Here is a 14,019-nt window from a genome sequence, read left to right on the forward strand (position 1 = left end):
TCAGTGGTTAAGTTGTATTTACAACATTGTTCCAGAACAGTTCAACCCAAATATTCAGATGTGTGCAGCACATTTTATGGAGGACTGTTTCCTGGGAGATTAGACTACAGTGCTGGCTGTTCTGACTCACAGACAGTAAGTATGTTTTTTTTATATTTAAAGAATTTGCCACTGACGATTCAAACGCGTACACAAAGTAATGTTATTTTTAGCAACATCATATGACCCCTTTAATATAACTTATACAATTTGATTTATATTTAATTGATTTCTGTTTATTATTTTTAAAATCTGTATTATATTAAAATTATATTATAATTAAAATAAATAATATAATCAAAGTATAGTTTTTGTACCAGAATTTCTCTGTACATTTTCTTCTAGCTTCTGCAGTTATTGTGCTTGGATGGACTGGATTTGGATCTGTACTGGGTCTGTATAACACTACAATGTTACCTGCCATTTTCAGTTTCTGTTTATAGGGTGATAAATTAATATTTGAACCAAAGGTCTGTCTCTCGTTTTGTTGATCAATTGGGATCTTCATGTGGCTCTTCATTCACTGAAAGGTTTATGTGTCTGAAGCACCTGCTGTAATCAGAATGATATCATGGCGGCCCAGACGTGCGCTGGCTCAAGTCGTCTTACTGGCTTCAGAATGGTTTCCAGGAAGGACTGGCCATTTCAGGCTGAACTTGAGCTCTCAAATCTGTTTGGAAAGTGGAACCGTTCTGATTGAAAGCGGGTCAGCCGCTGGGGTTAATTTATAGCCATGGCGTTTATGTGGCTGTTTCGCCATAAATCTTCTAGTTCCACAAGAGCCTAATGACTTTACCAGAGTCCTTGCTTTTCATGTATATCTCTAAATAAATACATGTGGAATTAGGTCTTTACAAACTTTATTATGAGATTAAGTCATCGTCTGTTAATTATTTTTGTTCGGTTTGTACCCTCACTGTTGAATTTTCCTTTAGGACCTTCAGGGCTTCTCTTGAAAGGTTTCCCAAAATAACAAGAAATGGGGCGCACCTTTCATCCAGCTACTAAGAAAATAGAGAAGGACGTCATCCTTCCCATTTACCTGAGTTGTCCTGTCACTGTTGAAGGCTTTTACATGGTTCATTGCTCACCAGTTAGCATGTTCCATAGGGGGTAGGACTTCTTTCCTCTAATATGTCTACTCAACTCTGATCAGCAACTTCAAGACCTCACAACAAATTATCCTTCCTAAGCCAAGACCTTCTCTTTCCCAACTCTGTTCTTTCGCTCAGGGGTACATCTTGGACTAAAGACATATCACACCACCCTATTGCCAACACTAGGCTTGTGCACATGTAGAACCTGGCGTGTCTGGGATTTCTGTCTTGCTGAATTAGAGCTGTTGTTCACTGTTAGGGACCCTTGCCATATCCAAACGCCTTGAGGTGCTTGAGTCATAGCAAAGCTGGTGCCCCTTCAAAGCTGGTTATTCATGTTTTCATCGTCAGCTCAGAGACACTGATATTGGATGGTAACCTCACAGGACCTCTGCTGTCCACCTTTAGTTTTTGTCATGGGGCTTTGTTGTCAACATTGTTCACCAGAACGAATTTTGAAAATTGAGAATTTCATGGTAGATTATACAACCATTGACAACAGGGGGTGCTTTGACTCTTTAGTTTACTAAACTGCATGTAGGTCAAAAAGGATTGCATGTGTTTTACAAATGAGCTAAAGCGATTGTGACAAGATAGATTCATTCTGACGCAAGAGGACTTTAGGGAAGCTTCTTTAAACAATGCAGAATCTTGGGACTGTTTCAACAGTCAGAAGTCTTCAGCATTTTCAGTGGATGATGCCTTGACCAGATGTGTTTGGAGGTTAGCACTCAAGTGGTTTCAGGGACAGGGTCAAATTGAAGATTTGGCTCCTTTTCTGTTTGGATTAGAATTGAATTGGCTACAAAATGCAGGAACTTGAATTGGAATGAACAGAATTTAAATTTGCTTGATTACAGTTAGAGAAATTCAGGTAATTTCATTTTGGGCCTGCTTTATAAATGTATTAAATATATATTAAATTTTTTTTATTTTTTATTAATTTATTAAATTTTTATTATTATTTTATTTTATTATTTTATTAAAATTCTAATAAATAAATTGTATAATTTTAATTATTTTTTTTCTATTGGTGACATTTCAAAACATATATTTTTATTTGTCTGTAAGGCCTAGAGGTGTAAGACCTTTTTGAACTTGAAACTTTCAGACAGAGGATTCACTCAAAGTTTGTCTTGACATGCCTTCATTTTCTAGTTAGAAATGGCACTAATTTTAGATACTGTTTATGAGTTTATTTAAATGTTACTTCATTTTACTTTTAGAAATCAAAGTAATTCTATTATTCTAAATTCAAATTTGAGTTACGATTCTGAATTCTATTTTTTCTTTCTCTTTTAATCCTCAATTCAAAGTCAGTTTAAATTCAGAAATGATGGACTTTTAAACCAGCATTCCCCCTTTTGTAAGCCTGCTATTGAAGACGTATTGCATCAGAACCAATAATGTAGCCACAGATAATAAACCGTTTTTTTTTTTCTTTCAACAGTTTAGTGACGCACCGGTTCCCCATGAAGTCATGGCGATGCATTACAGCTGTATTTTATTTAGCTGTCATCGACAGGTTTAAATGATATAATGCAAAAATAATCATTTTTCAGCCTGTGCATGGCATCATACTTGGGCCACCTGCTTTAGAATTAAATGACATTTGAACTGAAGATAAAGATGTTGACGCTATGAGATCATGTCTGACACTTTGTTATTCAGAGTACCTTAACGCTTCTGTATTGCATTTGTAGCCCTCTTTGAGGTTTTTACCAACACACCTCACAGATGAAAGTAATCTGCATATAAATACTTTGTGGCAGCCAGATTGTGTTACAGTAGCAGCTCTGCTAATAGTGACTGTCTCTTTTTCAATGTCTTTCATCATAGATATTGTGCAGATACACATTAGTGATCTGACAGTGAAGGAATATTTACACAGGCTCACAGACAAGCCTTGGCAGCATAGTGTGCCAGTTGGTTAAAGATGAAATGTTAGGATATCTTTTTCAACATATGATAGTCCTCACTTACATCATCTGTTTGGTAGACCACCTTACGTCAAAGTGCTGCCTGATCAGTGACGCTGACGCAGGATTTTGTAGTGATTGTTTCATTCTGGTGGGCTAAGAAATACTCGCTCATTGGGAACCAGTTACTTGTACTTTTTATGTTGTTTTTACTATTTATACTCTGGTACTAGTATGATTTTTCAAAACTATCTTTTGTCAGTTCACTTTAAGAAATTAATTCAGGTAATTTTTATTTATTCTGTTATCCAAATATAGATCTAAAATTACACTTATTTTATTTAAGAATACCAATGTGTTTTTTTTTCCACAATCACAAATATACCTTGTTTCCAGACAGACATCTATACATATACATTTTTTTTTTTTGAGAAATACATCTGTAAAACTAAATGATAACTGGCTCTGCTTCTAAGTAAACCATGTGGTCAACTATGTCACATGGTACTTATAAATGCTTTTTTCTTGGAATTTGAAAAACTGTCAAGATTGTAATCATTTTCCAGGTTGTGTAATCATTGTGCTTTTGTGCCCCAAGAGAAATCCACTGTTTACGTTAATTGTCACACAAAATGATCTAATATTCCCTCTATTGCTCAATTCAATGACATCTTAGACTCAGAGTCTCCTGCTCTCCGCTCTTGCCTTGCGCCACTTCAGCAGTAGTAATAAGAAGTATGCAGCCCTCAGTGAATAAGGAACTTTGTATTATATTGCTGGTGGTTTTGTTGTAATTAACCGGTAGAAAGCAAAGACTGATGTTCAAGGAGTTTCACAATAGCGTTTCAGAGTCGGTCATGCCTTCAACTTCTACAGAAAGAGCCTAAAGTCTTTTTTTTAATTCCCAGAAATGAGGACATTTTACTCTTTCTTTGTGTAATTAAAGTAATAAAGGTAAAGACTCGGGCCACTGAACACCTCATTTAGGCAGCTCTTAAATTTCCCTCTCCCTCCATCTCTCATGGTGTCTCTCTCTCTTGGAAAGACCATAGAAGAGCTGTGCTGCTACTGCTCACATCTACCGTTCTGTGCCTCGTCTTTGGACGGGTGTCTCTACAGGCAGCCTGCTGCAGCTTTAGCTCATTTATTATTCCAGCTGTGCTTTTATTAGTGATGTCAAGCTTCTCTGAGTCGCTCACAGAGTCATACTTCTTTTTATAGTCTTATACATTAGTATCCAGAAGACTGGCTATTAATTTTTTTGTTGTTGTTTAAATTGTACTTTGTTATGATTAAGGGTGTGAAAGTTTTGTTGACCCAAGTCCAAAAATTGGTTAATTTGGTTGGTTTGAAAGTTGGTTTTAAACTTGAAATAATGCTCTAGAGTTTAGAGTTTGGAGTTCATCAGATGAAAAATACTTTCGAATTGTGATTTATTTTTTGCTTTTGTAGTTATTGGTTAAGATCCCCATAAATATTAATTTCTTCAATTGAAGTTGAAAAACTAGACTGATTTCATCCACTAATTTGTATTTTCATATATCAGAGTCCAGGTGCATAAAGTCAAAAAATGGAAAGCAACGTCGACTTCCCCCAGGATGCTTACGGTAGACCCTGCACAAGTCAAAATATTACTTGTCTAAGTTCTCACGGTGCTGAGAGAATTCGGTGCTTTGAATTCGGATCTGGAGTGAAGGTACACAGAGTTCCTCAAGAATCATTGTCTTTCATCTAGTCTGGAAGCTTCCTGGAGGATTAAAATCACCAGACTCTTGCATACATCTTATGATACAACAGATAACAATTGTGAAAATAAAATCACTTGCCAAAAAAGATTATAGGGATTGGGGAAACATGAAATTGGTGAATGATCAAGGGTTTTGAGCCAGTCATGATGAATGAAAATCATATATCAGAAGTTTAAACTAATATGGTTTAAAACGCATGTTTTCAGCATTTTAGGCATGATAATCAAAACCAAACAATGTGTTTTAGCAGAATATCAGAGGTACGAGTTGTAAAGGCACAACCGTATTCTAGAAAAAGGGGGCAGGGAACAGCAGCAACAGCAACATTTAAAGAGACATGCACACAAACAGCGTGTTTCTGCTTCCACTCAAAATAGGCATTTTCAAAATGATATAATAATTGATCTGTGGGGTATTCTGAGGACACCTGAGACTTATAATACATATTGTAAAAAGGCACATAATAGGTCTCCTTTAAAGCCAAGTCGCCCAATATAGATTTTTTTTCTGCAAAGAAACTAACCATACACTGTCTCAGTCTTGGGCTGGTCTGGTGATTAAAATGCTTTCCCTCCCATTGCCGAGCCCTGATACTGTTACCATAGCAACAGAGCGGCAGAAGTGTGCGGAGAGGAACAGAGGTGCCATGCTGTAAGGAGTGGGAGGGGTTAGCAGCTTGAGAAGTTGTTTCTTGATGGTTGTTCTTCCCAAGGGAAGGAAACAGCTTTGTGATAATCATCTTGTCAACTTGGCATTGCAGTGAGCAGCGAGACCTCTTGGGGTGGGAATTTGTTTTGTGCAAAGTATACACACACAATATAAGTATATATGTATATGTGTGTGTACTATATACACTGAACAAAATTATAAACGCAACACTTTTGTTTTTGCCCCCATTTTTCATGAGCTGAGTATATATGTATACTTTAATGTTGCATTTCTCCCTCGTTGTGTGTGTGTGTATTCACAGCATAGGACTAAGTGTCACCCACTGTGCTGTGCTGAGAACAGTTTCTACTTCCTTTACTTTGTAAGGCTTTGTCCTGGTATCACACATAAAATCAGGTTTGTTAGATAGATATCCATCTTCAAACCAAATGAGAATGCTGACTTATCTCTGGAAGCCCACTGCCTTTTCAACACACCAACATTTGCGGGCTTTTCCTCTCTTCCTGACTGTTTCTGATTTTGTAAAGCTGCTTGTTTTGAAGGTGTTTCTGTAATTGTATTCAATTTTGTGGATCCCAGTTTAGTTATGGTCTGAGTGAGTTTGGGTTTTGTCTGACCTCGGGTGGCGCTGCTCGTTCTTTGCCACCTTGGGGATCTTGTGTTATCAGGTTCAGACCTCAGGTATGCACCCTGGGTTATGCTCCTCTGAAAGATAGATAGCACAAACTTAGAGGGAACTCAGGAAGTTTTGCTGGGGAAAAAGACAAAATAATCCACATATTATCAGCTTGAGTTTCCAAAAGATGGACTGCCAAAATGCTTATGTCACTAACAATTTCTGCCCTTCCATCTGATACGTTCGGCCCGTTTGGAGACAGCCGAATTGTCTCTGTTTTTCATTATGTTCATCAGCGCTTCAGAGACATAGCCAGGTTTATTTTATTGAAGGATAGTGCAAAACTGAAAAATTAGATCTTTCTGGCTCTTTACCAAACCTTGAACGTTTTGCTCTCTAGTGTCTAGAAGATATTTTCTAATATGGCATCCTAACTGAAAAGTGACTTGGGCTAACATAAACACTTCGTATTTGTACTTATTTTGTCTGAGAACCATTGTGCCTTTGTAATTAGAAAAATCTGTTTTCTATCAATACAATTACATTTCTGCCATTGTTTAAAATGCTGAGCTAGACGCAGTGCATTGAGGCTGCCTTATCTGTGATTATACATGCCATAGATCAAGTGTCTTATGAGGCAGCATAACTTTTCTGCCTACTGTTTGGAACAACCTTTGCATTGTGAGCTTGCCAAAGATGCCTGAAAATGCTGTCTGGGTAGGCAGTTCAACTGGTGACACACTCTCTCGCTCTGTAGTCTTTCTGGAGCCCTTGTGTCTGTAGACAGAGTTGGGGTGAGGCCTGTTACAGTATGGGTGAATTTAAATATAGACGTTTCCACAAAGATAAATATAGACCCCCACCATACAGTAGGCTAACACACAGGGAGAAAATGGACCACAGGAGACTGGTGTGTTTCTTACAGAAACATAACTCCTCAGCAGGGCCCATTTTCCTCCTTAAAAAAAGGGTCTCTTGTAAGACAAATTCATCAACGTTAGCAGCATATTTAAATGTCAGACTTCTTAGTTCATTGAGTTTGTGCTTCATTGTCTATAAATATGATTTAAAATATACTGGCTCGAGGATTCCACCCACTTCTCTCTCTCCCACTTCGCTTCCTGTCAGCTCTAAACTATACTATCACAATAAAGGCAAAAATGCCAAAAAATAAATCTTAAAAAAAAAAGATTATTTATATATATATATATATATATATATATATATATGTATATATATGTGTGTGTATGTATATATGTACCATGAAGTCACCGATACTTTGCTGCTTTTGATAAAAAAATTTTGCGTATCGAGATTTATTTATTTATTTACTTATTTATTTATTTATTTACTTTATTTACATGATGTGCCGATTAATTAATCTAATTAATTGCAAATTAATCGCACATCAAATTTGGCTGAGAAATTACTCCCAAAAGATAATTTAAAGTCATTGTTGTGTAAAGCATCAAATAGGCATTACAAAAAGTAGCTTCAGCAAGAAATATTTTGTTTGATTCAACATAAAATTTAATGGTTCACCCAATTTGTTTAAAACGTGGTTTAAGAAATGAAATGCTGCTGTGTTTTGCTCAGAGACTAACAGTTCTGTTCTGTCTTTTTATTTTCGTTGGCAAAATTTAGCAAAACGGGCAACATTGTGTCTAAAATAACACAATTTTTTTTTATTGATGTGAAAAGGGTATTGATTCAAATAGTCAGATAAAAACTGAATTCGAACAACTGTAATTGGTAGAGCACATTTGTAAATAATATATATTCTCTGTGTGTGTTTTCAACAGACTTTTTCCTAAATAGTTGAATATAAAAAAAGCATATTTCATATGTGTTGATGACGTTGTAGTAAATTGTGTCTTACACATATTAAATTGCTGTAAAAGCAGGGAGGATAAGGGTGAGCAGTGTTTCACAGCATATCTGATCTTTGAAGTTAAAATGGGAGATGGCAAGGCTTTAAAGTGTATGTCGGGTTTAAGAGCAGGAGTTTGATGAGTCAGGCTTGAAGTCCTCATAAATCACATGTAAACACTCTGGTGCTTTTTTCATTTTCCTTTCTTCCCCTTTGTAGGGCAGGGTACCGAAGTGCTGTTGCCCTTTCCTATAATAAATGCTTTGAGGGGAGGACGCCAGACATAGTGCTTGAAATCATGAGGCATATATATGTATGCGTGTATGTACACACACCGCAGTCATACTCAGGAACTGACCTTTTGTTCATTGACTACAAATACTCCATTACTCATACTCTTTCTTGCTTTCCAAGAAGACCAGGATCAACCCTTCCTCTCCCTTTCTCTTCTTACATCTCTCCCCGGTTGGCTACAAAAACAGAGCTGATCCTCACACTGCTCACAGGTCTGACAATGGTTGACTGTCTGATGGTTCAGTATCTTACTGTACTCCTGGTAGACTCACCATTGTCTTTCTCTTATTATTGGTGCTGTGATACCATGATCTGTTCTCTGCTTCTGCCACTAATTCCTCTGCACAGCTCGGGAGCCTCAATTTACGAACCAAATAGCAAATTCAATATCCAATAGCAAATTCTCTTGGTTTTTAGCATTTGTTTCATCCATGTAAGGAATATTTTTGGCATTTCATGTGCTGCCAGTGCCTGTATTAAGTGTACTGTGAGTCACTTAGGATTAAAGCATTTAACTTGTAATTTATTTTATCTTATAATGATCCAAAAGCACATATTTGAATTAGATGTGGCTTGGGTCTATATAAAGATCTATTCTTACATTTCAGAGTTGATCTTTAAAAACACAAATTTAATAACACTGTTTATTAACACTGTTAATATCTTGCTGGATCTGTCCGCTGCTTTTGACACGGTTAACCACCATAAAAAAAAAACTTGCCACTTTTAGACTTGCAATCTATTTATTTACTAACTACTTGTTTTCTTAAAAAAAATTTTAAAAAAAAAACTTACACTTGCTTCTCTAATCTTTTTGCATTCTATCTATTTGTTTTCTTTTTATTTATTATACAATTATCATTCTGACTTTCTGACTTATTAACAAAAGCAAAAAAGGCCTCTAACACTAGCTTGCTCTATTCTTTTTCTATTCTATCTGTTTTCTTTTTATTATATGATTTAAAGAACCTTGCTACTGCATTAAGCTAACTGAGACTTGTTATAGCACTTGCATATCATTGCTCTTTTGTTGGATAAAAGCGTCTGCTAAACGTAAATGTAATGTAATATAAATGTAAATATAATCCTAAGCAAATCTCTAAATGAGTAACATTTATACTGTGTAATATGGTGTTGCAATGCCCTGAATTCACCTGTAGCATTTATTTTAGTGTATTTACTTAATATTTGATTATTTATATATTTGTCTTTTTTTTTAGTATCTTTATTTATTTTATTATTGCTAATTTATTGGGTATTGGCCATGATATAACTATATAATATATGATGATTATATAAAAATTAGTTTATTTATCATGCATCACTAGCACTAGTTAATCAACAAACAACATGGACCTTTTTAAAACACTGAGATTTTGGTTTAAAATGTAGTTTTAATTTTATTCCTATAGCTCAAACTGTAGAGAATGGCACTAGCAATGACAACGTCATAGGTTTGATTCCTAGGAAAAGCAAGAGAACTGATTAAACAAACAAGCAAACAAAAAATAGCTACAATTGGGTTTACAGTTAAGCACCTGTTTAATTCCTGTTGGTCCAACAGCAGCATGGCACTAGCAAAGAACTGATAAAAAATGATACTTTGAATGCAACATAAGTCACTTTCTGCCAAATGCATATACAGTGGGTACGGAAAGTATTCAGACCCCCTTAAAGTTTGCTCAACAGTATTTACCACTTAAAATCCTTCTCCCAGGCACAGATGTATATTTCTTGATTTCTAGAATGCCTTATGCTGTTTAAAATGGACACCTCATATATTTTCATTCAGTATTGACGTGTCGGTCTTGCTCCAGTTAAGACGGGATGCTTTTCCAGTAACGTGTGTCGGAAAGTATTTCCATCTGAGTCCTCTAACCCTCGCTTACCTGCCGCTCTGCTGATGTGATACAGGCCAATGATCTCTCGTGTGTCTCTGTATTCAGGGAGTGGTGTGTGTATTGTAGATACCTTTTTAAATGTTTGTTGGTATTTGTGTGATTGCTGTCACTGTGATTGAGAATGTGACAGGAATTTCTCTTATTGGTTTATGATATAGTTGCACATATGATTTTATATTCATGAAAGTGGGATGTGAAAAATCTGTATGTCACCGTGAGTGATATCTTCATCACCCTCTCTCTCTTCCTCAGTGTTTGCTGTCTCGGCCAAAGTTCTGGGCAGTGGAAGTGACATCACTGTGCCTGAGGACTAAGCTGGAGAGAGGAAGCTCACGGAGAGTTGAACGTGCCATGATGCAAACACAGGTAAAGTACAGCTCAGAACACACATGTTGGTCAAAAGTGACAGTACAAACATTTATAATATTCCTAAAGAAAAATTGAATTTATATTTCAAATAAATGTTTTTCTTTTGAATGTTCTGTTAATCGAAAATGCTGAAAAAAAATGAATCCGTTTTCACAAAAATATTACGCAGCCTAACTGTTTTCAGCATTTATAATAAGAAATGTTTCCTGAGCACCAAATCAGCATGTTAGAATGATTTTAGAAATGATTATGTGACACCTAAGTAGTAATGCTTCTGAAAATTCACAGGAATAAATTACATTTTAAAATAGATTACAATATTCACACAATATGCAAATAAATGCAGCCTTAAATGATGAACAAATCTTACCAACCACTTCTGAATGGTTGTGTAAACGGTTTCATTCTAAGAGCCAGAGACTCAGTAGTCATTGTTTTAGTCTGAGGCAGTAAGGAGTGTACATTCTCCTCTTGAATATGAGCTGCAAAGGTAGTGATGGCTTCATTCAGTATGTTGATTCATACATTTACTGGCTTCAGTGTAATGATTCCAAAATTTCACACCACCCAGAGAAATGAGATCCCAGATTTCCTCCTGTTGTTTTTGTTGCATTTGTGTGTGGGCAAGAGAAATGGACAGATAAGCCTGAGGGAGGAGGATGCTTTAGCTTCCCTTTGGCTGCTTCCCGTTTCCTCTGTCATTTGTCATGACAGTTTGTGTCCTTGTTTTACTGAGGAAAAGCCAGAACAGTAAAACCAGAGAAGTGCTGATATGTTCGGTGTGTATTCTTGTGCGTTTGTGTATGTGGGGGGAGGGGGAGAATGGGATTTGTTGCCCTGTGCTTTGGAGGAAACAGGACAGCCTGGCTCTTCCTGTCCTTCTGATCAAATTTAATTTAATGGCTTCCAATGTCAAGAAAGACTTTTTTAACAGAAACTGGTTAATTTGTCCATTATTACAGTTTTTTATTTTTTATTTACTGTAATTTGTTCATTGTAGGACTGTGAATATAAATCCGTCTCACCACACAGACATTATATGGATGTTCTGCTCTGAAAGTGGTTTACTGCTAAGGTTATGGTTTAAGTTATAGAGTCATCAGTCATATTTGAATGGCAAGGTTTCTTAAATGGTCATAAATTAAAATCTAGTCCAGTGAAAAATCTATATGTCTGTCTAAATCTAGTGTAGTGAGAGACATTATTATTATTATTATTATTACCAAAATTAAATTATAATAATACATTATTAATTTATCCATTTATTATCATTAACACCAAAATATAATAGAATTATTATACATTTTATCCATTACTATTTATTATTATTATTATTATTACTAAAATGTCATTAGTATAATACATTATTTTGCTGTTTATTTTTCAATTTAAACACCCAAATATAATAGAATTATTATTATTATTAATTTATCCATTATTTTAATTACTATTTATTATTATTATTATTAACAACTCTAGTAGGAAACACCAAATTATATTAATTATTATACTTTTTTCAATCCATTATTGTTGTTGTTGTTTGTAGTAGTAGTAGTAGTAGTAGTAGTAGTGGGAGTAAAAAGTGAGTAAAAATATAAATGTAGTCTAGTGAGAAACCCTACATTTTTTATTTTTGTTTTACTTAGTTCCTTTTATTGTTATCACTGTCTGCTGCTAACAAATCATAGATAAAGGAGTGTTGCAGTAGTTAAACTTTGTCCATTTGCTGTGGCTGATGGTGACATCCCTCTTTTTGAGCTCAAGTGACACCCATAGACGCGGCCGTAAGCGCTGAAGGTGATCATCAGTTAAGAGCCTATAGAGCTGAAGGGTGAGATCAGACACTCTCTGTATGAACTTACGACTGATGGAAGGTCATTATCGAGCAGAGTTTGCTGTGACACATTGCTCTCTAATCTTTTTTTATTTTTTTTTTATTGCTTTCTTCCTTCTTTTAAGTTTTAAGTGTTTGCCTAGTGGAGCTGCTCTCTGACATCCCAAAACTCAATGTGACAGATCGTTGGGGGAGCCGGACTCTAGGAGGCCACCCTGAGGGGCAAGTTTGAGTCCGACAGGAGATCACAGCAAGTCACACAAACACCTGTCCATCACGGAGTTAGAGAAACATGAAGCACCCAGCAAATCCCACTGCTGACACCGGTGAGTTCAGTCACCCTGAGAGCGATCCCGGCTGAGCAGAGCCCCGGAGCGATGACGAGAGAGTGACAGCACACTCTCAGATGAGTGAAGAAGGACGAAACACTTTAACAAAGTTAAAAAGATGAGGGAGAGAGAGGAAAGTCAGGTAGCACTTTGTTGAAGTACAAACCCACACATATAGTTTATTTACCCCTCTTTTCTCAAAAGTTTGCATGCCCTTTAGCCAAATATGGAATGTGTTTAGCACTTTCTTAAGAGTGATTTCAATTTTAAAAATAAGATCATAAATTTTTTTCAGTACTGCCCTGAAGAAGCTATATAACAAAGATGCATATATTCTACAAGACAAAATAACTTGATTTGTACAAATTGCCTTCTACAAAAGTTATCTTTACATATCTTTTGTTCTATTCTATTGTGTGTTACCTTAAGCAACAATGACTGTTTTCAGTCATTTTGTTTCGATTCTCTTAAAACTGTAAATGGTGGACTGGCAATATGGCCGCCCTTAGAAAGGTGGTGTTTGAGTCAAAGAATAGAAAAAGAGAATAGAGACAAAGCCCATTACTTTAGGCCAACTAACTGGGAAAAAAATAATCAGATGACTATTTTATTTTATTATTTTTTTAATTTTCTTTCCAGGTCATCAAACTTGACAGTCAAGCTAAGATTTTGATGTCTATAGTTTGTCTAATTTAAGAACTAATATAAAATTTGTTACTATGTAATTTGTTAGTAGTTGGAAATAAAAAATTATTTTGTGGCTTGCTCCTGATCATAGTCAAGATCTTGTGAGCTGATTTTATTAAAGGGGTCATATGATGCGATTTCAATTTTTCCTTTCTCTTTGGAGTGTTACAAGCTCTTGGTGCATAAAGAAGATCTGTAAAGTTGCAAAGACTAAAGTCTCAAATCCAAAGAGATATTCTTTATAAAAGTTAAGAGTCAACCACGCCTACCTAAAATGGCTCGTTCTAACACGCCCCCACATGTCTACGTCACGATGTGGGATGATTTGCATAACGCCAAATACATCAACTTCGCGCTATGGATCGCTAGATCGACTTTCACCGTGAATGAAGTGGAGTCCAGCCCGGGGTCGTCACATGTGGTTGCCGCAAGCCCGCCGGCCGCTCCTTCGTTGAATCCGCCGGCCGCAGCTCACTCTAGCCCCGGCCGTTCCTCACTCTAGCCCGCCGTGTGTGACGCTGTGTGTTTTTGTGAAAGCGAAAACTACTTTTCCCATGGATGTTAAAGGTTCTTTATGGACCCATCAATGCCGATACGAGAGTGTTAAGTTGATACATAGTCTAATGCCAAATTTACCTTACAAAGGT

At 36.1% G+C, this 14,019-nt stretch overlaps 1 protein-coding gene across 1 annotated transcript in view; it reads left to right on the plus strand.

The window, feature by feature from the left end:
- ttc27 (tetratricopeptide repeat domain 27) overlaps nt 1–14,019 on the plus strand; it is a 116,343-nt gene that overhangs the window by 51,516 nt on the left and 50,808 nt on the right. Inside the window, exon 10 of the mRNA XM_016558088.1 lies at nt 10,406–10,519. Coding sequence (XP_016413574.1) covers nt 10,406–10,519 — 114 coding nt within the window. The remainder of the gene's footprint in view (nt 1–10,405; nt 10,520–14,019) is intronic.

The sequence above is a fragment of the Sinocyclocheilus rhinocerous genome, unplaced genomic scaffold (genome assembly GCF_001515625.1).
Source record: "Sinocyclocheilus rhinocerous isolate Xijiao unplaced genomic scaffold, SAMN03320098_v1.1 scaffold851, whole genome shotgun sequence".
Lineage (NCBI taxonomy): Eukaryota > Metazoa > Chordata > Actinopteri > Cypriniformes > Cyprinidae > Sinocyclocheilus > Sinocyclocheilus rhinocerous.